Source organism: Eulemur rufifrons, chromosome 7, assembly GCF_041146395.1.
Source record: "Eulemur rufifrons isolate Redbay chromosome 7, OSU_ERuf_1, whole genome shotgun sequence".
NCBI lineage: Eukaryota > Metazoa > Chordata > Mammalia > Primates > Lemuridae > Eulemur > Eulemur rufifrons.
In genome coordinates, this window is record NC_090989.1 from 53,479,121 (window position 1) to 53,506,936 (window position 27,816).

At 36.5% G+C, this 27,816-nt stretch overlaps 1 protein-coding gene and 1 pseudogene across 1 annotated transcript; one reads left to right on the forward strand and one right to left on the reverse strand.

Annotated features, from left to right (window-relative positions):
* The first annotated feature begins 2,317 nt into the window (after nucleotides 1-2,317).
* Nucleotides 2,318-26,630, forward strand: TRAT1 (T cell receptor associated transmembrane adaptor 1). The gene is made up of 7 exons (XM_069471965.1): nucleotides 2,318-2,355; nucleotides 2,801-2,964; nucleotides 3,588-3,695; nucleotides 11,772-11,808; nucleotides 18,728-18,789; nucleotides 21,133-21,221; nucleotides 26,373-26,630. Exons 1-7 carry the CDS (start codon nucleotides 2,318-2,320, stop codon nucleotides 26,628-26,630), a joined length of 756 nt encoding a protein of 251 aa, XP_069328066.1.
* On the reverse strand, nucleotides 23,158-23,565 carry LOC138387737 (large ribosomal subunit protein eL32-like; annotated as a pseudogene).
* Nucleotides 26,631-27,816: the final 1,186 nt, after the last annotated feature.

Consider the following 27,816-nt stretch of genomic DNA (forward strand, 5'->3'; position numbering starts at 1 on the left):
AAGAATGTGCTCTGTTTAACACCAAACCATCACTATGTTAAGAAAAACTTACTTTATAAGTAGACCCATGGAGATCATATATATCACTACTTTTCTTCAAAACTTCTGGATGCCTAAAACAAATATACATGTTCATGGAATGCAAAGAGATGCTCACTGCTCTGATGGAGTTTACAAGACAAGGGAAGCCATTAAGCGTAGCTATGTACCATATACTGTAAACACATATGCTTATCTCAGGTAAAGGAAGCCTGAAGTAGGAACAATTGAGGCATATTTATTACCTTTTCCTATTATTAATTGTTTAAGTAAAGGCTTCTGTATAAATCAAATCTCCCAGCAGAAAGACATTATATTTGCTTAGCTGGGTTTCCTTCCAGAGCACATGCAATCGTGAATTCCAAATACAGTGCCTGCCAATTACTCTTGGCTTTAAGGCAGTTAGAGATCTTGTAATTAAACCCACCACTGTTAGCCCCTGGCAGTTGGAAGCTAGATAGAAACTTAAATCACAATTTTCCTAGCTGTCATTGCCTCACTAATAATTTCACGAGGCCTTTGGCTTTTTAATAGTGTAAATAGCTAAATTCAAATTGTGTGGGAGTTCTTTTTAAATTGATAAAAGCTATATAAATGAAAGTAATTATAATTAATGAATAACGATACTAAAGGTTGCAAGAATTTTTAAGCACTCTGTGTATCCAATATTAAAAGAGGCAGTCTCTTTGCTAAGTAGATACAGGAGTATGGAGATATTTATACTGCACATATACTGCACAGAATTACTGTGTAAGGAGAGTTATAAAGTGTGTGTGTGTGTGTGTGTGTGAACATTTATGTAGATCTGCCATTCAAGCTGAAAATTTCTATTATTTAGCTACTTAACATCTACTCTTTCCATATGTGTGGTTTTTCTTTTTCTTTTGTTTCTTTCTTTCTTTTTTTTTTTTTTTTTTTAAGAGATGAGGGGTTACAATATTGCCCAGGATGGCTTCACCACTCCTGAGCCCAAGGAGTCCTCCCTTGAGGAGTAAACGATAAAACACAGCCCTAAAGGAATGTACAGTGTGGCCCAAGTTCTTGCCTTAGTGTTGCTGACATTATTTCATGAAATTTATTAGGACTTTCCCTAAAGCCTTCTGTGTAACATGTAGGCTTGTGACATTGATTTGGTTGTTTATTTGTGGCTGAGAACAAAATTATCTTATAGCAGTTAATGGACTAATACAACTATTTTAATTCTCCCTTTACTTGGAAAAGAAATAATGAAACCTCCATTTGAAATATAATTTTGTCCAAATGATAGGATGATTCATAGCTAGATTCAGGGCAATTTTTAAATTAAGATTAGGGCTTTCTGTTTACTTCCTTGAAGTATGATGGTGTATCTTGTACTACATTTTATTTATCTAAACCATAAGTATTGATTGAGTGTATACTAACTGCTAGATGCTGTGGGAAATGGAAAGAAAAAAACATTAAAGGGAAAAGAGATTGATTTTATTAGTTTTCCCAAGGATGATAAGTGCTAGAGATTTATTATTTTCTAGGTATTTATTTGCCCCTCTCCCAGAAAGAAGGGTATTAGAAATACATGCAACAGTGTAAAAGATAAACAAATAAGTCAGCGTAAAGGGGCAATAAGTGGCCAGGGATACAATTAATCTGCAAAAATGAGTATCTCATAATCCTAGAGATTTATTTAAAGTAGGTTATATATCAAAGACGGATGATCAATTATAATATGTACATGGGCTATAAGAGTAAAAATGTACCAGTTCTTGAGGAGATGCCCAGGTCCTTATACTTGAGACACCAAATAATGCATTAAATAATATTTTATAGTCTACAGCATCTCTATAATTAACAAATTCAATGGTGAGTTTTATACAGCTGGGTTTTCTTTTCTTAAAACGTGTTTTATTTTGCCCTGATAACAAACGCAGAAAATATGGAAAATGGAAAAGAATAAAAAGAGAAAGAGAGAATTTTAGATTTTATTGTCTGACTACAACCTGAAGTTCAACTCTGTTGCCATTTGAGGGCAGGTTGTATGCTTTAATGGTCAGTGAGATGGAAGCAGTCTTGACATTCTCTTAAGAAATTTTGGAAACATAACTGGGACATTTCCCAGAATAGAAAGTCATCAAAGCCCGTTCTACTTTCATGCAGGGGTAGATGCAGGTAGTTTCACACAGGCAGGGTCAAAAAATCCTTCCAAAATCAATTTCACATCCTTTCAACACATGATGATTGAATGATCAAGGACCCAGAGTATATGCCATAGGGATTTAATGCAATAATTGTAGCCCGGGCTATGTCTAAAGCAGAGTTACGAGTCCAGTTTAGCCAAAGGTAAATTATTAATGCATCCATTAAATGCTTAATTTTAAGCAATGCAACTTTCTGGTCAACTCTATAATAAATTAGGTGTAAAATGTGTTCTTAGGGAAGTTATACTATGCTATGCTTTATCGTATAATTGTCTCTATACTCTATAGAGTCATGTGCCACATAATGATGATGTGCTCAATGATGGACCACATGTATGATGGTGGTCACATAAGATTATAATGGAGCTGAAAAATTCCTTTGCCTAGTGACTTCATAGCTGTTGTAATGTCATAATACAATACATTATTCACATGTTTGTGGTGATGCTGGTGTACGGAAACCTATTGTGCTTCCAGTTGTATAAAAGTATAACACAATTATGTACAGTACATAATATTTGATAATAAATGACTATATTATGGGCTTATGCATTTACTATATTTTTTATTATTACAATACTTTTCAGTGTACTTTTACTTATTAAACCAAAACAAATAACTGTAAAACAGTATCAGGGTCCTTCAGGAGGTATTTCAGGAGAAGGCACTGTTATCACAGGAGATGACAGCGCCCTGTATGTTATTGTCCCTGAAGATCTTCCAGTGGAACAAGATGTGGGGGTGGAAGATGGTGATATTAATGATCCAGACCCTGTGTAGGCCTAGGGGAAAGAGAGGAATAATTAACTCTCCATTATACATTCATGGGGCTGAAAATAGTATGAGAAAATATCCCTGTGGCCAGTCTTAGCAAAACTGGGTTACTGTGATTCCAGAAGTATTGTTTTATTTCTACGTACACTATCCTATACTACTAAGATTAGTGGAAGGGAACAAGTGGTTTTTGTAAACAAAAAAAAAGTGTGATTATATTAATAGTCTGAGGAGTAAAGAAAGGGGAAAAGTATAGCAAATTATGATTCTTAGTGATTTGAATATTCTTGATTTTGAGCAAAACTTTTTATAATCAGATACCATTTGTCACCTTTTAATAGCCAGACTAAAAATATCTTCTATTTCATAAACATGAAGAATGTGGGAAACATGCTTTCTTTTGCCCATGCTGAATTCAGGGACTTATCGCCAACACCCACTTTGGAATCTGTAAGAAGTTGCCAATGTTAGTTAATTTCATGGCAGAGGATCTGTCCTTCATTATGAATAAATGCAATTGCTTTAACTGTGGCAATAGCTAGACCAAAACAAAGGGGTAAGCAGCTATTATATTATGGGTGTGTTCACTTTTGTTTCCAGGAAATTCTGCATGCCCCTTTTATCTCTGGGGACTTCTAGCCGCCTTGGGTCTGGCTCTGGTCATATCACTGATCTTCAACATTTCCCACTGTGTGCAAAAGCGACAAGGTAAGACATTTGGACAAATAGCCACCTGGTACCTGCTTGAATGGAGACTGTGGAGTCACTCAAAAAATCTATGGAAATAGATAATGTTATGAAATGTTATTCAATAGAATATTCTTTTTTTTTTCTGTATCACAACTACTTTTTTTTTAATTCTTATTTCAGCATATTGTGGGGGTACAAAAGTTTAGGTTACGTATATTGCTCTTGCCCCCCCCACCCCCCGAGTCAGAGCTTCAAATGTGTCCATCCCCTAGACAGTGCGCATCGCGCTCATTATGTATGTATACACCCATCCCCTCCCCCACCCACATCTGCCCGACACCCGATCAATGTTATTCCTAAATGTGCTCTTAGGTGATGATCAGTGAAACCAATTTGATGGTGAGTACATGTGGTGCTTATTTTTCCATTCTTGGGATACTTCACTTAGTAGAATGAGTTCCAACTCTTTCCAGGAAAATAGAATATTCTTATCTACAGAAAATCTATTTGGTAATTATTTTTCACCCTGAGAGTTCTCTTAATTTAAGAATGCAATCATATTAGAAATGTGAAAAAACTCCCAAATTTAGCTTTATCTCTCTCTTTGTTGTAGGGTATGGAGTTAGAAGGGTTTATCCTAGTGAACATGTTTTTCCTACTCCAGTTGAACAGCCCATGAAATTGTAGTCTATTCTGGAGCAGCCATTAAGGTTCTCTGTGATGCATGATGAGAAAAGGGAAGACTAGCTCCGTAGGATGCCACTCTAGCCTACTTAGTCTTCTCAGGACCAGTGAGCCCCTCTCCCGTGCAACAGGCAGAAGTGTGCTCAGAAGGGGACAGGAAAAGCAAATAGACTGAACCATGGGCTTGTTCGTAAACACTTCCAGGGGCTAGGAGGGTAAGTCAAGAGTATCTGCCACTGTCAGCTTTGCTATTCAACAGGCTAGGCAGTTTTAACTATGTGCCTTTCACTTGCATGTGTCATGATTAAAATAGCATAAAGCCCAGCAACCATTGTATGCGGTAGGCATCCAATACATCTGTGTTGAATACATGAATGGATGGAAGAATGGGAGTTCAACCATTGTTGGGAGGTGTCTTAATACCAAGAAACTCTTAGGAGCAGGACATTTTAGTAGTAATAAAAGAATAGAAAAGAAGGGGAAATGCATTCTCTTTAACAGATAAAAGGAAATAAAACTAAGTTAACAAAATTGTTACACACGTATGCAAGAAAAATTGCATGAAGCTAATTTATAATAGTGGTCAGATTGTAGGGAGTGTCCTTGATCCTCTTAGAAATATGTTCTCAAATGTTGGTAATTCTAATATAAAATATGAAGAAGGCATTATTGTTATGCAGGTTTGAAAAAAAAGATAGACGCTAGAAAATGAAGTGTCATAGCTGAGGTCATACATCTATTCAACAGCAAAATCAAGGATAAGTGTCCAATTTTTCTAATTCTCTGTCCAAAATGGTTTCTACCAGCACATGCTATATTGTTGACCAAATGTCCTCAGCCAGAAACCTAACACTCTTTTAGGATCTATATTATATCAGTTCTACACCTAAGGTGAAATTTCAGGCCAAGAATGCTTTTTTATTAGCAATGCTTTCAGCAATTATTTGAAAAATCAAATGTATTTTCAAACAAACTTTATAAGTCAGATTTATAAATATTCCATCATCAGATATCTGTTACAAAGTTTCCTTTTATAGAAAAAAACTGAGTTGAGTAGCACTTTTTTATACAATAGTTTAAACTGACTATATTTTAATTTCTTCATTAAGATAATTTATGAATGTAGACATTATCACCTGAATATGAAAAAAGGTGAATTGAGAGCTAGAGAGGTGAAATAATATAAGGTAAAAACCAGGGCAAGAACAAGCATCTGAACTAGTACCTTACTTTTTCACTAATCCCAACAATACATGAGTGGGTTAATACAATGTGGTATATGTATACTATGGAGTTCTACTCAGCCACAAATAACAATGGTGATCTAGCACCTTTTGTATTATGCTGGATAGAGCTGGAGCCCATTCTACTAAGCAAAGTATCACAAGAATGGAAAAACAAGCACCACATGTACTCACCATCAAATTGGTATTAACTGATCAACACTTATGTGCACATATAGTAGTAACATTCATTGCGTGTCGGGCAGGTGGGAGGGGGGAGGATGGAATGGGTATATTCACACATAATGGGTGTAGTGTGCACCGTCTGGGGGATGGACATGCTTGAAGCTCTGACTTGGGTGTGGCAAAGGTGATATATGTAACCTACACATTTGTACTGCCGTACTATGCTGAAATAAAGAAAATTGAAAAAAAAAGATTTTTGTAAGGCCAGGTAATGAGTAGACTGACATGTTTAACTTGAGCCCCATTGTCTAACTTAAATTTCATCTAGCAAATGTAACCTATTTACTTTCAACTTAAATAGGCATTTTGTTCAGCCCTATGATTACATAGAAGTGTGGATGTTAAGAACCACTTTTTATCAACATGATCAAGATCAGGACTGGTCTAATTTTACTGACCTATTCTGCCTCAGAAGTATTTGGCTGTATTAGTCTTTTACAACTCAATGTGAACAAGCTTTACAATTTTCATTTTTGGTCATTTCTGCATTGGAATTTATCTACCTATACCAATTTGCCACCATGCCAACTCCTTTGTGGAGTAGCTTGCTTATAATGATGAGGTGACCACTGCTAAAAGACAGTAGCCTAACTCAAAAAAGAGTATCTTTCCATTTTGATTTTTCAGGACAGATTTCTTATTTCAGTTGTACTGTTCCAGATATGCCATCATGGCTCTGTTGACTAAAAGTGTGTTAGGAAAGGACATTCTTTAAAATAGGAAATAATAATTACATTTATTGATGTACTTTTTCAAATCAATTTCAGTCCCCTCATTTTTTTATTTCAAAATATTAAGGGGGTACAAATGTTTTAAGTTACCTAGATCATTTCTGCAATGCTTGAGTCCTGGCTATAGGAATGCCCATCACCCAAATAGTGTCCATAGTACCTGTTAGATAAGTTTTTGCCCCTCCCCTCTTCCCTCCTGGGTGCTTTCCGTAAGTTTTACTTCTCTCTGTGCACTTGTATGCTCATCGGTTAGTTCCAATTTAATGGTGAGTACACATGGTGTTTGTTTTTCCATTCTTGTGATACTTCACTTAGGAGAATGGTGTCCAGTTCCATCCAGATTGTTTCAAAATCTATTAATTCATCTTTTTTTATGTCTGAGTGGTACTCAGCCCTAATTTTTTTAAAAAACACACTTTTGAAGTCAACTGGATGTGAGTTAGAACTCTGCTTTCAATATTTAGCTGGGAGATCTGTACAAGTAACATATTTCTGAGTCTCAGTTTCCCTATCTAGAGCATGTGGGAAATATCATCTGATCATGGGGTTCTTGTGAGAATTTTATCTCTCTGTCCATCTTTTTATAGTGCCGGGGACTTAGTAGGTCCCTAGACTTTAGACAGCCCACATCATCATACCTGGTGGCTCTAATGCATCCTTCCCTCTTTTCACAAATAATTATCAAGGGCCTCCTATGGCTATAGGCCATCCCATTTAATTTTAATGTCTGTTATTTTAGTGAGCATCCGTTCCTCTGGCTTCTTCGCTGCTCCCACCATCACTATGCCCTCTAGTTCTCTCCAGCTCCCACTTCACTTCCTGCCCCCATCTCTGTATTATTTAACAGGTCTGTACAATACCCAGAGCTTTAGCAGTAACTGTTATGTGCATGTAAGTCACATTCAGGTCCATTTCAGAGAATTTTCTGTAGGCTTTTGTGGAATTGGTTCTAAACAGTAGCCTATCACAAATTATTTTATTTAAGCAATAACATGCCCTCCGTAGGTGGAGCACGCAACCGTGGCACTTGCACTCTATCGGTGTGCAAACCCAAGACTAGCCTTGGAGCAGCCATTATCAATGCTGTTAGAATGCCCTTTGCTCTCATCCCACCTCACCCTTTCTCTCTGCAGCCTTTTCCCACTGCCTCAAGGTCTTCTGACATCTTTTCCCAGGTATTAGTAATAAATCTGCCATCTTTTTCATGCCATATGAACCAACAGTACTCTTTTTCACTCAGAGATTTCAGGTTGTTTGGGGATTAGCCCTGCAGACTGACCCCTTCCCAGTCCTCCTGAAGACCTCTCCCTGCCTTATTTCTCAGGACAGATAAACTAGAAGAGATTCTATCACATTGAGCATCACATCGAGCCAGCTTTTCTGCCACTTGGTCTATGAATGTAATGCCCACCTATCTGGCCTCATGTAACTATTTTATGTTTGCATCTTTGTGTGACTCTTTGTGGATAAGAAACTTTCAAGATATGACTCCACCTTGGGGAGCAGTCAGTGAATAAGTTTTGCTTGTGTATCAACTAGCTTACAAAAGAAAATCTCCATCCCAACAACAATACAGTATCTACACATTCAATCAGATAGACCAGATAAGCCTCTCCTTGATGTTTTCTGCAGCAGTTAGGTAGAAGCTTTGAAATGGAGTTCTCTCATCCCCACCCCACCCCCAAATAAATCTTTCATTTTTATGTGTTTCTTTTTCCGAATCTGTTCTTTAGGAGGATTATATTTCTTTCTTTTTGTGATAGGAATGCATCAGCTTTTTCCTCCTTTAAATCCAAAGAATATTCTTTATCCAGCTCTTCCTCTCTGCTTTGAGAAGGATAAACAAGCATATGGTTTGCTCATACATCAAAGTCTTATCAGTACATCTCCTATTCACTGGAAAATTATTGCACATTTTTCACATTGAAAATGTATTAGAAAGATTTTATTACGGAGTTTAAACTATGTGCTATTTTTTCGTGTGGCGTTGTGCATAGGAGAGTGAACACTAAAGGGAAAAACAAAAGCAAATATGTTTGCATCACACCCTCTCAACTACAAACCTGACCACAAGTGTTTGCATATGAATCACAGGAGAGAACTGAGAAAGCTCACTTAGTTTTTCCCACACCATCTTGCATACTTAATTGCTTTATAGCAAAGGGCACACTTTTTGTTTTGCTATATGCCATTGAAATCACTAGGCAGCTTTTAAATCATGCCAGGTGTTTCTAAATAAAGTTAAAAGCCTTCATGACGAGCGAACTCTTTTCAGGAGCCTCAGCTTGCAGACCTTTATTCTTTGCTGTAACCTCTGATCCTTTTACTACTCCTCCCCTTTTAAAGAGATCATATTCTATTAACCTTCTTCTAGGAAGGATTGTAAAACGAAAATCACCCTAGTCCTGGTCGCCCAGCTCCAGCTTACACATTTACATCCTAAGAATAGCATGGAGTGGGTGTCCTTGAACTTCTTATGCCCCATTTCAGGAGCTAATCCTTTACTTAGTGTCTTCTTTTTCATATATGGTTTAGTCTTTTTTCCTTCTATCTAAGCATTAGTATATTGTATCCTTTATATAGTTGATTCTATTCCCCATCTCCTATTAAAGCTTTTTGGTCTTACTTTTTTTGTCCTGTTTTTTCTGTTGCTAATACATCCAGCTATATTTTCCTTCTAACCTTCACACATTACATAAGTATACTTCCAGGTACCAATATTCATACTTCACCTCTAATAGAAAAATGCATCTTCTATTTTAAAAATATTAGTCTGTTTGGGCAAATATTTTTACCCCATACCTATTTTTTTCTTATTAAGCAATGACACTATTTTTGTTTTTAAATTCTTCATTTTTTACCCTTTTTTTCTCTAATTAATGCCTAGCTGGTGACAATCTTTTTGCCAAAAGTGAGATTTAGTAATTTCATTTCAAATCAAGCTTTACTTATAAATCTTTTAACTTTAACATACTATCTTAATAACGTCAGCCTATTTTCAGGTAACTCATTTAATAAAGAAACTTCCCAAATCAAGTGAGCACAATTAAATTCTGGCTTGTTATATAATATGTATTTAGAATATATAATAATAACACTGTCATTTTATGAAATGTTTTTATAGAAATTCTCTCATTTATCTTCCACATCTACTCCATGAAATAGGCATTATTATCCCTACTTCTAGAAAAACAGAAATCTGAATTTTGAAGTAATTTGCACATTGCTCCATGGCAAATGCATTGTAGAATTGGTACCAAACCCATGTCTTCTGCTTCTTAACCCCGAACTTGTTCCATGATACATCAGGCTACGGTTTGACTAAATTCTTGTACGTGTACTTTCATTCCAGGTGAATCTGAAAAATAATTAGTGGTGTGGGTATAAATATTTTCTTCATATAGAAAAAAATCAACACATACTTTATATCATGTCTTATTTTCCAGTTTATAAATGTCTGGTCTACATTAACTAATTTTTCTTATGATTATTGATATCATTTGTATTTCTCAAGTTTTCTGATTTTGCTGAACTGTCCTTAATTTGTGGCTACTGTGCAACATCTTTTAGACCTCCCTAGGCTTCTCTTAGCATTTGCATGCATTCATATTCAAGACTAATCTGAAAGTAGTTGAAAATAGCTGCATCTTTTACACATGTTTCAGGGTAGGACATTTTCTCTGAGCTAGAAGTGTATTCCTGACCTATCCCAAATGGCTTACATGCATCTCTTTTGGTCCCCAAGCAGCTTAGTGATGTGCTCTGCAAAATCTTCCCTCATTTGGTCCTTCACAGGATTCTTCCTAACACACTGACATGTGACATGTCCATTTCATCCTCCCATGTGATTGTTTTCATAAATTGTTCTGCTAAGGTTTCTTTAGCAGTTACTAACCTCTCTAGAGGATAACTCAACTTTGTCACACATAAATCTAACTAAAAATAATATTTGTAGTCATGTGGTGACTTAATTATTTGAAAATGTTATTGCTAGTTCCTTACCAACACACAGTATTTTTCCTATGTTAAAGCTGAAGGATCAACATTTTAATACTATTGTATCTGGATCATTGTCAGAAACTTAAATAATACCGATCTTTATTTTTATATGAATAGCTTTTGCAAGGTTTTGGTTTTTATTTAATGTCAAGTTAAATAATAGAAAATTCAAATACAGTAAACATCTTACTATGTATGTCCGTCTAGTTCAACATCAAAGAAAATTTATTGATGAATGACAGGTTTCTTCATAATATTGATCTTAACTATCAAAACTGTACCCTAATATCCCTTAATTTTTCTCAGTAATTCATTATGAATGAATTGCCTTCATTTAAAAGTTTCTTAGAACTCTATTTTCTAATATCTTTTGAATTCATGTATTTAACTAGAAGTAAAAATACTTCCTTCTATTTGCCTTTGAACTACCACTACAAGGTTCAACAGTGGGTTACTTACTGAGATTTGGCACATAATTTTTTTCATGGTTTTGTTGTCCTACATGACATCTCTGGTAAGTCTTGTCTCTGTAGACAAAAGAGAACTTTTTAAGTCATTCTACTGCTTTAATTTTAGAGACTGTGTTCCAGCTTTTTCCAGGTCTCTTCTCCCTAGGACCCTCATTTCTCCTGACCACTGTTTGTGTCATGTAGATGAAATGGAATCACCACCAGAGCTGCTTCCTTAACATCATTTTTATGTTGTTGCTCACGTGCCAAGAAATGTTAAAGATAGAGAAGAAAAAGCAAAGAACTGTGTATTTTCTAGGGAATTTTTTTTCTTTTGATTTATTTATTTATGTATTTATTTTTGGTAAGGAAGGAAAGCTTATTCAAACCAGCATGAGGAAAGAGAAAAACTTATCAGAAGAATGCAGAGGTGTTTCCTAGAACTCAAGGCAGAAAGTACAGCTGTGCCCCATAGTGGACTGGAACCACAGGGAGGCAGGAAGGAAGTTTCCCCGAGCATAAAATGGCCACATATCCAGGCTATACATCACTTCCAAGCTGCACTGTTTCCATTCCAAATGACCAGGGAATCTGACTGGGCCAACTAGGAGGTCTTTACCCCAAGTTCAATCAGCAGTGGCCCTAGGGCCTTGATTAAAGGTGTTAACATTGAAGCTAAACTCCCCTCAAACACTCTGTAGAAGATTTAACAAATGTATGTCAAAATTTCTTTTAATCTGTCTCTTTTTGAATATCTTTCAGATAAAATGTACAGATACTCCAGTGACTACATTCCCAGGTATGTTGAAATTGAGTCATGTATTATGATTCCGAATAAGTCAAAGTAACAAATGCTATATTGCTCATAGATTTGGCTCAGGGATGTTGCAAGTGGGTTAAAATAAAATGAAACGTGAGTTCTAATTATTTTTACTCCCATCTGAAGATTAGAAGCTGTAACATTATTAACTGTCCTAGTTATTTACACATTGTGAGTCAATGAGAGAGCTGCGTGAAGGATGAAATGAGATTTATCCTGGCATCTACAGAATTCTCATTAATTTCAAAAGCAGATATCCTAGATTTTGATTCAGATCAGATTGTAAAGATGTAGTCTAATTATATATAGAATTGTGCTATACTTCAGAATCCAGAATAGAAAAAAATCTGGCATGACCTAATAAGGCATGTATATACACCCATCTATACAAGGATGCTTGGTGGTATGCTGTCTGTAAAGGTAATGTCAAGCAATAGGGAAATGTGATAAACAGATACTCTAAAATAATGTACAGTCATAGATATGACTTATTCTCTTTAAAACATGGTGCTAGATGCAGAGAAATTTGTATAGTATCATACTTTTTTTAAAAGAAAGTTTATGGCATAAATCATAGCAGAGAAATTTCATTTTCTTGGACAGTATATTCTGACCCAGATGTGTCATTGTATTGGAGATTTCTGTTTTAGGAGTTAAAAAAAAAAAAAAAAAACAACTCTAAATAGAATTTCCTAGAGGGCTCTTCAAGACCTTTCTGAAATGGTAGACTGAAAGGTCTTTGAAAAACAGAGCTTGTTCACTGGGTAAGAGAAGATTATAAACCTTTTTGGCCTCTAAAAGTTCTTTTAAAAAAATTCTTCTCCATGTGAAAAATTTCTCAGGCAGATTCAAGAATTAGGCTGCAGGCAGACACACATGCACTCTTTATTTTTATGACTACTCTTAAAAATTATCTCATGTTAAAGAATCCAATGTTAAGTCATCAGTTCATATCAAAAGTGATTCTTTTGTTTTTTTACAAAAAACAACATGACAGAAAATCCTATCTAACCATGTAGGAGAAGCTAATCTCTTTGATAATTGATTCAACGCTTTTCATTTGAAAGGCAATTAAGATGTAATGTGATAGAAAGTCCTGTGATTTAATCATTTAGCTAAAGACTAGATAGGTAGTTTGGGGGTTAGCATGGGACAAGTTAGAAGGGAAAATTGTTAAAATACCTATCTCAAAGCAGTCAGGCCCTTAGCTCTAGGGCAAATGTGGAAAAGAAGCCGGGTTCTTTTGTAACATTCATTCATTCAATAAATAAACAGACACTATGCTAGACAATTGCAAAACAAGTTTGCTGATTACCAATCCCAAGGGAGGATGCCTATTACATGTAGGATAGCATCACTACTCCAACCACCAAGGATAGCAGTGCAAACACTTCAGCCCACTGAATCTTGGGCTGCGTATTTTCTCCTGCCCGAGTCTGGTGAGACAGAACACTCACACACAATGAGTTATATGAAGTGAGTTTATTATTTACAAATAAATGGCAAGGGACAATAAAAAGCCCAACATTCATTAAGATCTAGTTCCCCGAGCTCAATAAATCTTCCCTGCGTGTGTCCCACTTATACTGTGCTGAGGGACCCCAGAAAGCAGCCCACCTTGGGTTTTATACCCTAGGGGCAACATGACATGCTTGGCTAAAGTGTTGAATTACATCCTGTTTCTCTGGGGACTGGCACAAAACCTGGGCTGTTCCAGCCAGTTCCTCTTTATCCCAGGATATTGCATTTCCAGCACATTTTAGAGTGTTCCAAGCAAGAAAGGGAGAAGAACTGGATTTATCCAAGGCTGCCCGGAGAATTATCCTGCAACCATAGAGATACAAAGATGAAAAGACACAGATGTTCACCTCAAGGATTTAATAATCTATTTTAATATTTAGGCAAAGTTTGAATATGCTATGCAGCTTTGATCTATAAAAAGAGGTTGGCATATTACTCCACAAGTTTATGTTCATACTTCATAACTTACCTCTTTCTTTCAATTATGTGATTTGGGGAAAAAAATCACTTTTGTGAGGGAGGATGGAGGTTCCAGGAAATAAAAAGTTACCTCCAGCCATTAAAATTTAAAATATTAAAACAGAGCAAGTGGAAATAAGGTCTGTCTTTCTTACGGGGCTGGAATTACTGATTCCTCTTCAGCAACAAAATGGTTTGTGGCTAGATAGAAAAGAAAGAAACTCTCTTCACATCTCATCCTGCTCCTACGCAGTAGGAAAACTATGCTGGAAGGGAAAGAAATTGCTCCTCTGATCTGATCTTCCTGCTTCCCTAAATCCCTGCCCTCCCTGCACTAGTAGGTCAGAAACATGATCATTTTAAGGACAGCATAGCATCTAAATCTAACAAAGTCAAATACACACTTGTTGGTATTGACCCGTGGGCTACTTTATTTTTCATTTAAAACAATTCTGTATGACTCTTGTCTTTTGATTTGTGTTAGGAAGAGAATGCGGTGAGACTGTAATGGATTTGAGATTAGATTTTTAGTCTTGCAATTAGATTTTTAGTCTTGGAAAGTGATGGAACATTAATAAACTTCAGTTTTATCATCTGAAAAATACAGATTATAGTACTTTATTTACAGAGTATAGTTAATAAAAAAGCTTCTGCTTTACTGGATGAAAATTAAGGTCTAAGAAAATTCCTGCCCATTCCAGTATGTTCAGCCCCTAATTTAGGAAAGTAGTGTAGGTTTACAATTATTTCAGTTTTCAAAGTCCCTCTCAAAAAGTTTAGGACTAATTCCCAGCAGCTTTTCATGGACTGCTTCTGGGTGGCACTGTCGGTGTTTTTATCATAAAACATTATCTCAGTTCAGCTACTTTTCTACCTTCCAGTGGTTTCTTGGATTCCTGGAGCTCTGCAGGGTGGAGGTCCTCTTCATTTTTCTTCTTTGCTAAGGACACTAACCAAATATAACTAGTGCTGTGGAGCAGACCTTTTGTCTCTACCGTTCTCTTGACCTGTTCTCAGGGTTGATTGTCCTTATGACAATAGAGCTCTTGGGTCTCCTTCCCTGACATCTCAGATGTCCAAGTGGGTGTGCAAGTGAGGCACTCACTATGGCCATGGCCATACTGCCACCAAGGTGTGTCTCTATGTCTTCCAGCCTCCTGTTTGTTTGCTTTAACATACAAATAACCGTAACACAAGCCCCAACCCTGTGTAACTACAAGAAGTCTGATCCCTTTCCTAAGTAATTCTGGGAATCCCTGAGAAGTGTTTGTGTCCCACAAACCTTATTCTTGGCTGCTCCCTAGTCACCACTCAGATTCTTCCCTGTCCCTTTAGAAATCTTCATGCTGGCAGTTCTCTCCAGTCTCCTTTCCCTCAAACTTTGGCAAAAGAACCTTCTTTTAAAGGGCTCCAAAGCATTGGCAACATAAGCTCATTGTGTTTAACACACTTTACAAAGACATGGGCTTATTGGAGAGGAACTTGAACACTGATCAAGAGAATGAATAATTTAGTGTTAGATACCATGGTTCCAAGCATCCATTCACTGTGCGGTCATAGGGAACTCTGCTGGATTCACTCCTCAGCCTCCAGCCCCACAAAATATTGCTGTGGTTTATGATCTTCCCCTGGATCAGAGTTCTATCACTGGTGCCCTTCCAGCCCAAGTTCAGGACACCTACACGCATATCACAGGCCATGCCAAAGAAAGCAAAAATGTAGTAATCAAATACTCAAAAATGCATCACTCTAACAACTTTCCCTTTTCTCTCCTGCATCATTACTTTTTCTGTCCCTTTTGTGTTAGAAACAGACTATTTTGTCCATACCTTTAATTAAAAAAAAAACACAAAACACTCCTTTGATCTTAGATTGCCCTATAGCTATCTCTGCATTGCTCTGCCCCCTTTACAGGAAAACCTGAAAGATCCATTTACATTCTATTTTGCTGGCTTCTCTTCCTCTGCTCTTCTTTCTGGAGCCTACTCTACACTCAATCTTCTGTCCTCACTAATCCACTGACTTAGCTCTTGGCAAGGTTTCAATAAACTTCACGTGGTCAAATCTCAGCCTCATCTCTCTGGGTCCATCTGCAGCAGCCAACACACTGACACTCTCTGCTTGAAACACTGGCTTCTCTGGGCTTTGAGCCCCTCCCTCTTTGGTTTCCCTTTTCTCTTAGCAGCATCTACTTTGCTGGTTCCTGAACCTTAAACATCAGAGTGCCCAGGGCTGATCTAGTGAACCTCTCCTCTATCTATACTCATTCCATAAATAATTTCATCCTCTCTCATGGTTTTAAGTAACATTCATATGCCAACAGAGCCCAAACTTACATTCTGCTTATTCAAAGAAATGCCTATTAAGCAAATCGAGTTAACAATTACCAAAGCCAACTTCTGATAGACCCCTCAGCTTGCTCTTTCCTCAATCTGTCGACTTTATAGCCCTTTAAAGTTTCATTTAATTTTGTAGAAATGTCTTTCTTTTTTTTTTTTTTTTTTTGGATGTTGGAACCCTGTATTTATATCATAGAATTTGGGAGCTGAAATGAACGATAGGAATCAGCTAGTTTAATATTCTTATTTTATAAATGAGACAATTACAAGTTAGAGAACTTAAATCCAAGGTCATCCAGGTAGAAGTAATGATTTTTTTAAAGAACTGAATTTATTTAAAATGACTCTGATCATAAAGAATGAGGATTCTTTTTAAAAGGACCTAATAAAATACGAATAAAAATTTAAAAAATAGAGACTAGAAAAAATATAAATAAAAGCACAAAACTTGGACCATAGTAAAGATATAATTAGTCCTTAAAAAATTTTTTTTGAAGTGTTAGTAAATGTACTTATTGTTTAGAGGATTATTTCATACATGTTCAGAGCAATGGAGAGTTTGATCTGGCCCAAAACTCAGAGGTGCACTAGCCTCTCAGATGAGCTCAATTACTGTTTTTAAAAGTTATTAATCTTCCATGTAAAACATGGTCAAACATTTGTTCTTAAAGTTTCTTACATATTTGCAATAGGCTAGAGTTATTTGACATTGCTAAGTAAAATTACATTTTTAAATTTGTTTATTATTCAGGAACAATTGCCTAACAGTTTATTTGAGATGATTAATCATTTGAGACCTGCCTGTAGACACAGGGCACTGCATTATAAATCACATCTTATTTTCATTCGTAGCGAATGAAACAATATTCATTTTTTGGACATGATTTATCATTTGCAGGTTGTATCTGCTATCTGTGTGGGTGGGCTAAGAGAATGAATGGATCGTCTTATTAAAAATTCTTCACCTTTTGCTATTATATTCTCTGCATAGCCAGAGAAAAATCATGAGCAGGGACTACTCTTTATCCCAATATTAAGCTGTATTGAATTACCAGATGGAAAGAAAGGTTATGGATGATTTCTTTGTTATCAGCTAAGTGAAATACATGCTAGCATCTGGGATTTTCAAGCCATTTCATACAGGAAAATTTTTTGAACTGTTGTTTTAAGTACACTGACTTACCATTTACATCTACTGTGTCTTCCTTCAGAAGCATGGGGAGTAATATAGGTGTTATTCCTTGAGATAAGATTTAGTTTTTCTTTTGATGCAATTCCCTCCAGCTCTCAGTGACATGTGATCTCAAAGTTAAAGCAGTTGGTACTACTTTATGAAATGCCACTCTCACTGCCTGACATGTTCCTCTGTTCCCAGCCTGCCATTATGAAAGCTGGTCACCAGGGCCATCATCAATGATAGGATGACAATCTGGTGACAATTGTAGGATGTCTACTATAATCCTAATAGCTTTACTCACATGGGGCTGGAAGGAAATTTAATCAACTAGCAAGAGCAAATAGCTGTGTATTCTTATCAGTTCTCTTGACTGGAGGGTAGCAAGTGGGGATGGAGACACAACTATGGTCCCTGTATAGTCTCCTAGACTGTTTTCCTATATACAGCCTTTGAATTGTATCACCCTCTGCAAGACTTCCTCACAATGTGAACAGAGCATAGGGCCTTAGGACCAAACTTGCATTACAATCCTAGTACTGCCAGTTAGTGTGTGTCTTTGGACAATTTAATTAACCTCAATGAGTTCCAAATTCCTTATATACAAAATAGGAATAAAAATATGCATCTCATAGTATTGCCCTGAGGGTTCAATGAGCACTGGCCCGATATAAGGTTTCATAACTGGTTGTTATCACACACACCCCTAGGAAAAATAAATGAATCTATCTGATTCTTAGGCTTCTGGGTAATGTGGGGAATAATACTATTTTTGCAGAATTTCCTTGGGCCTTTGATGTAATGTATGTAAAACACGTAACCCAGCATCTGGACATAATAAGTGATCAATCATTTTATTGCATCTGCCACCCTGAGTCTGCAATATTTATTTAGTAAACAATTTTAAAGGACTATTCAAAATGATATTCTGGGTGAGTAAAGAGGCAGTGCGTGGTATAGTTAAGAGCACAGATAACCTAGGTTCTAATCCCAGCTCTGCTATTTACTAGTCTTGTGACCTTGAGCAAGTGATATAACTTCTCTGTGCCTCAGATTCCTTGGAGGAATCTGGGAATGATATAGTGAGTGTTGGAATTGTGAGAATTCAATGGACAAATACATGAAATACACTTGAAGTAGCACTTCACACAGTGAGTACTGAATAAGTATTTGTTATCATTATGCTTTGAAAGAAGGTCCAAAAACCAACTTTTTAAATTTACACACACATGTGTGCACACCTGCATAGATTCACTCACTTGCACAAGATCACATCTACCTTGGTTGGTTGAGGTTGGAAAAAAACATGCAGTAGTTCATTCAATATTGAATTTAACTGGGAAATTAGTTATGAACTGTGTGTAAAGTGGACTCTAATAAGGTTAATTATTTTTCCTTGTTACAGGGTTGATGAGTATTACAATGAAGACATACCAATTTATGGTAATTTAGAGGATATGACTTCAGGTAAGTTATATTGTTTCATTAAATTAAACTTATAAATAAGTAAACCTCATTTAATTCCACAAAGCATTTTAAGTGGTACTTTTTCAAAATCACAATCACATTTAAATATCCTAGCAGTCACCATAAATTCAAGTACATTTTGTATATTAATTAGGTTACATTTCCAAAGCTGCATATTATAAATTGTATTGCAGTATTCAGTGTGAATCAACATCCTGTTTTTCTGTATTTTCTTCATGTCACTCTAATAGTAACGAGAATACAGGAAGACTATTACCGTGAATTTTGACTTGCACAGAATTCTATGAAATAAAGCTATTTCTAGAAAAAAATGGTCCACAGAAACAGTGCTTTGTGCTCTGCATACAAAAGTGAATCTACGGTGAATAATCTAGAACAACAAACACTTTCTCTGCTTTCTCATGTTTTAAGCAGAGAATCTAGGGCTGGATTGATCTCAGGTTGAGGGAGGAAAAGCTAAATCGTTGCCGAGTGGTTTATATGTTTTTTTGTTCTTATATGACAAGTGCCTTCAATTCCTGGCATCCCTTCCTACTTATACCATTACAACCACCTAAAAACAAAACACCCATAATTCTATAAAACACACAACCTTGGTCTGATCCCAGAGCTCTGAGGAGAGAAGCTGTCATCCTTTCCCTGCAAGCACTCATTCAATTCATCATAGGAGACTCAGGGGTTAATATTTGTTGCTCTCCAAATTTCAAACACAGATATCTAGTAATGTACTAAATTTATCTAATATCTGTATATCAGAAGAGTATGGGATTCTCCTAAAGATAGGAAAATGTAAATTTTATTTTATAGGATTTTAAGAATTTATTTAATTTTTATCTTTCCCTCCATTGCAATGTGTTCTCTGATCTCTAAAGAATCAAACTATTTTTTAGAAATATATTATTAAAAATAATTTGTCCTCCTGTTTCACTTTGCAGAATTTTGGCACCCATCTGTAATATCTGAGAACTTAAATTCTTATGTATTATGGTGGCTCAAAGTCCACTGTATCAGTGGTTTCCACGTCTATGTGAGCCCAGGTATCACTCCCACAGATTCCGATTTAGCGGATCCAGACAGAGGCTTAGGAAACTGCTATTTAAACATCCCAGGTGATTCTGATGTAGATTTTCCATGGACCGTGATTTGAGAAATGTCACTTTATGTACCCTTTCTCTGTGTTGCTTTTCAGAAAGGCTGGAATGATTATTAGGTTCTTGTTGTTATAGTAGGTATATCTTTTTCTCTCTGGAGTCAAACTTGTATAATCCACATTTCTGCCAGGTTACTGGCCATCCTGTGAGTCACTACCTCTTTTTCCTCTCCCTTTTTTAAATGGGAATATCTGGGGAAGGAAAGTATGGACAATTCAATAAGCATGTCCCCACAGGATAAAATGCGTGCCAGTCTGCTGGCTGCGGGACACTGTACAGAAGCCCCAGATACTAAGGACCTCCATTGTACAGTCCCAGATTCTGAGGCAGTCTAGCTAAGATATTCTATCACTGATTGATGGGACAAAAATAATAATCTAAACCCTTTTTTTCAAAAGTAGGATGTTGGGTTTAAAATGCCTCTAAGTATACTGGAAGTGATGGCTCACACCTATAATCCTAGCACTTTGGGGGTCCAAGGCAGGAGGATCATTTGAAGCCAAGAGTTTGAGACCAGCCTGGGCAACATAGCAAGACCCCATCTCTACCAAAAAATTAGCCAGGCATGGTGGCACATGCCTATAGTTCTAGCTACTTGGGAGGCTGAGGCAGGAAGATAGTTTGAATCCAGGAGTTTGAGGCAGCAGTAAGCTATAATCACACTACTGCACTCTAGCCTGGGTGACAGAAAGAGACCCTGTCTCAAAAATAAATAAATGGACTTTAAGTAAAATTTCTTACTCATTGAATAAATTGTAATCATTGATGTACGTGTACTGTGCCTATGCCACCATGCACCATTTGCAATAGTACCTAAATAGCAGAGAATATAGGCAGTTCTTTAACTCATGGAATCTCCATAACATCTAAATGGTAGCTCAAGTTGACACTCTTATGTCCTGAAATAGCATAAAAAGATTAATATGACCTAGTCCTTATGCCAAGGACTTTTTTGTCTTATCATTAATGCTATGGGGCAAAAGATTTCACCATTTGATCTGCAGGTAACAGTTTGTGCTTCCTTACCTCTGCATCTCCACCAAAAAAGTAGTTAAGTGATTCTTGGAGGTTTCGTGTTTACAGCTAAATGCTATTTGGATCATGTATTTTTATTGATGCTGGAAGTTTTTACTTTTCCATTATGAAAATCACAATCTTTTGAACTCCCAAGAACCACTGGATGAAAATTGCTATGAACAGATGAAAGCCCGACCAGAGAGATCTGTAAATGAGGTGCAAGAAGCCACCCCATCTGCACAGGTGAGTTTTGTTTTCTGTATTATGGGGTTGAGGTCAGTCTAGCTGGAAGCACATATGCATATTTCAAGAGCATAACAGTGGTATATTTTGATACACATCTGAAATAGCCTGTTAGAAATTTTGCAATCTGAATCAGGTGTCCAGTTCTGGGACCTGAGCTCTAAGAGTAAACTCAAAGGGAAGTAAACAGAACTCTAACCACACTCAAAGAGTCAAAATTGTGTACAGTCACAAAGGCAATAGATTTGAAGGGAAAAGTGGCATTATTCCTAAATAATCAATTAAATTTTTTAATCTGAAAGAAAAAGCTTATGTGTACTAGAGATAAATATAAAACTTGTTCACAAGACCTAGATGTCAGGAATTCATGAGAAAAGGGGGGTTAGTTATAAGAAAAATTAGCTAGCTATAAAATATCATACCCCTCTTTTAAAAGGCAATTGACTAAATTTTAATACAAGTCCTATGGCTATAGTCTTATGGCTATAGTCTTATGGCAAGAGATTATGAAATGTACACACAGCTTATGTGGAGATAGGCAGGAGAAAAACACAAGAAGAAATGGATAGTTTCTCCTTTTCCTACCACAATTCAGTTCAACATTCTCAGATATAGCACTAACTTCATTAAAAGCCGTTCACAATTCGTAGCCTACATGCTCCTGAAGTGTGCTAAATTTCAGTTAAAATAGTCTTGTTTCTTCTCCTCCCAGACCTTGTCTCTTCAATTATATTCTTTCTTGCTCCTGCCTAGAAGTAGTAATGGGGCCAGCATTGCCTAAGTAATTCTAGGTGTTAGGCCTCGTACTACCTGCTTTATAAGCATTATCTCCTTAGATTCCTATGAGGGAGGAAGTATTATCATTCTCATTTTACAGATGCTTGCAAAGGTTGAAAAACTTGCCCTAGAGCACCACAGGACAAAGTAGACAGAATCCAAACTTAGTTATGTCTAATTATATGAATCTCCTATGAAATAAGACTTCTTGAAATTTATATTAAGAAATCAAGATGTGAGGTTTGGGAAAGACATAGTCACCATTCTGTCATCTGATTTTCCATTAATTATAAGATATATTTTTAGATAAAGGTATGAAAAACCACATGATTTAATCTGCTAAATCCATGGTAATAAAAAAAGTTCCCAAAGAAGGTTGAAATATAACTATACCATCTGAAATGTAGAGATTCACAGCACTTTAATTGTAAAAGTACTAAGAATTCTGAATAGAAGTTACTATTTAATAAATATGAATTTTACAGGCTGGCTTTATTTGAGCTGCATTTGGCTTTCACATAGAAATTAAGCAAAGCCTCAAAACGTCTTTAAAATCTGCTCTTCAATAAGTTATATATTTAGAGCTACTTCTAAGGAAATTAGTGTATTCTATTATACTCTTCTCATAAATTTAATTTCATAAATTAGAAGTAATCTTTTTATGTTGGCTTAATTCCATTTCATTAGAACGATCATTATCATGAAAACACACTATTCAGTTTGCTGTTATAATACTTTATTACTTTGGTCAATCACAAAAGCGTAAGGTATCTACAATATAAATGCAAATAAGCTCCTTGCCCTTTTATAATGATGTGTATTATTTCAGAAACTATAGTTGTAGTATCCCAGTCTACTATTAATTATGAAGAGTTAATCAGGAAACCTAACAACAAAATGAGTTCACAATAGTTCCCATGCCCTACAAAATCTGAGGGATACAAGAGTTTACTCCCCTTCATGTCCAAATCTCTAATCTCTCCCTTCCCTCCACTGTCAGAGGTATCCTCTTTCCTTTCCAAAGCCAACACTCTTACTCATGCTTTTAACCATCTCTCCTAATTCTTTCAGGATCTTGCACCTTTATTTTTCTCCATTTTCCATTTTTTATGACAGTTTTTATGGTTTTATTTAGACACAAAATATGCACGTGAGCTGCCTATTCATTTTCTTTGCCACTTGTCCTGGCATTGGGATTTGTGACTCTGGTGGCCAGCTGGGCTGCTCTTTCCATGATGGCTTTGCAGTTCTTGGAGAAAACATTGTGAGCAGTCTCAGCTCAGTAAGATTTGTTTCATGTCAGCAGAACTTCCAGCTCTTTGACATTGTAGACCAGGAAATTCTAGAAGCCACTGGGCAGTATGAGCTTTGTTTTCCTGTTGCTTCCATAACCACTGTTAGGCATCAAGATCTGGCCCTTGGGTCTTGCGTGAACCCTGTTGTCAATACCTCTGGGTTTCCCCCAATTATACTTAATTTTGACATACCAGTCTGACCAGTGCCAGATAAAGTTCTTTGTCTTCTTTTCAACAATTTTGAGCTGCACAAGGGGTCTGAGGACAGCCATGATGCTAAGTAGAAGATGGCTGCCACCTCTATAGGCAGCACCAAGGAAGAGAATCATCTTTTCTTTAAATGCATCATTTACTATTTGCCTACCAATATGCAAAAATCTCCCCAATATTTAAAAACAAAAACAAAATAAAACCTTACTTCATCCTGTTTTTCCCTCTAATTTCTGAATTGGTTCTTACCTTCCTCTGTTGTTTGCATTTCTATAGATACACATGTCTTTACCCTATGCACTCAACTGAAACAGCACTGTAGAAGTCTCAAGTGACTATTAAATGTACAATGTATGGTTCTTTCCTAGGGCTCACATTCTTTGAACTCTGTAGCACTTAATTAATAACGGTGACCGAGTGTTGATCAGACATGCATTGTTTGGGATGCTTTCAGTTATAAGTGCAGAAATCAAATTCAACCACTTTAGCGTAAAAGGGAAATTATTGCTTCATATAAGCAGGAGATCCAAGAGTGTATTTTGTTTTGACATGATTGAATATGGGGGTACCCTCCATTTTGCTTCATGAAGTTACTGACTTTATTCTCTTCTGTTATCAACAGACTCTTCCATTAAGGTTGGGCAAGCCAGGGGAAGTCCCCGTTTTTTTCCATCTCAACCTTAGGGAAAAGATACCTTTTATGTCCTTAAATGTATGTGTGAATCCTAAAGATATCAACTAATTGGCTTTGCTGAAATCATATACCATTCCTGGGCCACCCCCTGTTAGCAGAGAGATGGGTGGCAACTGATGATTGGTCAAGTTTAGGTCACAGGCTTAGTCTCGTGGTGTGTTTGGGGTGCAGCACCCTAACTGGCAGCCTCTTCAGAACCAAACAGAGGAGAGAAATTTCCTGAAGAGAAAGGGGAGAATTTATCAAAGGAAGAGGAATGGAACAAAGTGGTGGACAGACAAAAAAAAGATATGCACCTTTTTGTGTTACTGAGTGCCTTTCACTGGTATCTTTCCTATCTGTCTGGGCAATGACAAGGCAGGTAAAGGCGCCAGGTCTGTACAGGAAGCAGTGAATTTTCCAGTTGGCCTGGAACACAGAGTTTATGTAGGGGAGTAGAGGGAATCACAATTGAATCACAGAGTAGTGTCGAATATGGAAAACCTTAAATGACAGAGTAGGAAATTCAGACTTTAGTCTACAGGCTAAGCTTTGGGGGAACAGGATGGTGAAGCATGAAAGTTGTGCCTCTGGAAGATAATTTGAAAACTGTATATGGGCTATATGACAGAGGGGGAGGAGACTGAGCAATGGTACCAGTTAGGCAGCTATTGCATATATTCGATGAAGAATATATGCCATTCCACTCTTAGCATGAAAATGAGTGCCAATAGGATGGTGCTTACCCATGCAGTAGGGTTTTGTTATTCTAAATGTTACTTTCTCACCTCTGTACCCACAAATCAATAGAATTTTGGCCTAGTCTTAAATGTAAAGTCTTAACATAGAAATATTTGATTTATTCAATAGCTGCCCTAGTATTGTAGCTATAATTTCTAATAATTATAATATCACCTAACTTTTGGATGGTAGTTATAGCTTCCATATACATTATCTCCATTTACTAATTATATCAAAACTGTGAGATAAATATGACCACTCTTACTTGATAGGCAAGAAATTGAAGCTCAGTATAGTTTTTAAAACTGCCCAAGGTCTCACCGGTTTATGTGCCAGAGCTGAGATTCAGTCCTAGGCTTTCCAGCACCAAATTCAAGTCTTGCCTTCAGCCTGTAGCTTCCCCAAGTTACCCTGTTCTCCTGTCCTTCTTATCCCAGTATTGGCCCAGCTCTAGGCCAGAGAAGTCCACTAAATCCTCTTGGATATGAATGGATATCTAAAACACCAACCTACATCAAACTCAATGGGGATCTGGGGACAGGCAGACAAGAAGGAAATAATAGGGAAAAATGGAAATTTTAATTCTTTGCCAGATGCCAGTCATCTAAGTGGACACTGCTATCTTTACACTTCTGAATCTGAAAAATTGCAGACTTCCGTGGGTTTCATTAAATAGCCAGTTATAAAGCTCTTGTAAAGTAGACCTTGTGATTTGTTAAATTCCTTTGTATCATGCTTGTTCCCACTTTAATGAATTGCAGTAGTACTACTTGGTAAGAGCAACTAGAACAAGAGCTACTTGATGTGGAAGTAGAGGTAGGGGTAGGCAAGAGTGGATCTAAAATTTTCATGTACATTTTGAGTATAAGAAATAAAAATCCAGGAAAAAGTTTTATGTAAGCTTTTTTCCCCAACTCAATAGTCTCGAGTTGACTACTGTTTTTTGTTCTGTCACCCTAACTGACAAATTTTGCAAAACATGGTAGCAGAAGCCAAGAAAACAAGTTTCTTGTTTTTCATAGGCCATAGAAATTTCCAGAAGTCAAAGTTTAAAAACGGGCAAATAGGCCGGGCGCGGTGGCTCACGCCTGTAATCCTAGCACTCTGGGAGGCCGAGGTGGGCGGATCATTTGAGCTCAGGAGTTCGAGACCAGCCTGAGCAAGAGCGAGACCCCATCTCTAGTAAAAATAGAAAGAAATTATATGGACAGCTAAAAATATATATAGAAAAAATTAGCCGGGCATGGTGGCGCATGCCTGTAGTCCCAGCTACTCGGGAGGCTGAGACAGGAGGATTGCTTGAGCCCAGGAGTTTGAGGTTGCTGTGAGCTAGGCTGACGCCACGGCACTCACTCTAGCCTGGGCAACAGAGTGAGACTCTGTCTCAAAAAAAAAAAATAAATAAAAAAAATAAAAACGGGCAAATAATGAAAAATTAATATACCTTTCTTTTAGGCAATTGATAAAACACAGATGTTCTACGCCTCTCTTGATCACAGCTTTAAGGGAAAGCGAAGAAAGCCCAGGAAACAGAATACTCACTTGTCAGACAAGGATGAAGATATGCAGTTACACGCAATGGATGCCAGCATTTCTAAGACCACTTCAGTCAACAGTTTCTCACCAGAAATCCAGGCAATAGAGGAAAACATTCATGATGATCCCATCAGACTGTTTGGATTGATTCATGCTAACAAAGAACCTATACACTAGCTGGACTATGATCTAGAGCAACGATTTGGCTCTTGTTGGAGACAGTTGTTAGAAAAGAGGATTCCCACATGACACAGAATGACCTGGCAGGGTGATGACCAATCACTTTGCCTCTTATTCAGAGCTTACGCTCACGTACAGCAAATGTAATGTCATGAAAATTAGTTATTTCAATTCACTTAAAAGTGCTTAAATAGTAAAATGTAAAATAAAATCCAGTTTTCAAATGAGACTGACAACAATGTTACAACATCACAATAATACCTAATAGGGAAATAAAAATTTTTTAAGTATATGTGTTTTGGAACATGACGAAAGAAAAAAGTCAATGAGTGACTTAAAAAAAATTATCTCCTTTCTCATCAATGTGAAACAGTCCACAATTGGAAGAAATTTCTGATTGAAAATTATAGGAGACATTTACATACATTACTAGGTGGTATAAGCTTCTTAGGAGATATTTTTCCCAAATGGAGGTAGTTTCACTAGTTCAAAAATTATTGTAAAACTAATGTATGCTCCTTGTAATAATAAACAAATATCAAAAAGAATTTAGAAATTCCACTCACCAAAGATATATGACCATGAGAAACTTTCTATATGTCCTTCTAGACATTTTTCTGAGCATGCCCATGTACACATCAGGTGTTTTTTTTTTTTTAAACAAAAATAGGATTATTTTATACATATTATTAAATTTTCTTTACCTAGCAATATACTGTGGATTTATTTCCACTGTTACAATTAACTATATCTAAATATCATTATATATCATAATTTTAATGTTTAATATCCCATTGATGATTATATCAGAATTTATTTAAATAATTTTAAATGACATTGAGCTTGTTTCTAACTTCTGTGTTTTGCTTTTATAAAGAATATGGTAATGGGAATTTTGGATTCCCATTTGGATATCCAAATATCTGGAAACTTGTTTAATTTCTTCTTTTGGCTAAATGCCTAGAAAAGGAATTGCTATATTAAAAGGTATTCATATTATGAGTTTCCTTAGGATAAATTTTTGAAAGGGCAAGAGGTGGGCCAAAATGTGCATCCAAATTTAAATTCTGATAAATGTTCCTAAGTTTTCCTCCAAAAAATTATTTTTTAAAAAAACTTTGTTATATTTCTCCAGTGAGAAAGGGTGATCAGTTAGGGTTTATGATAAATATCTTTAATTTAT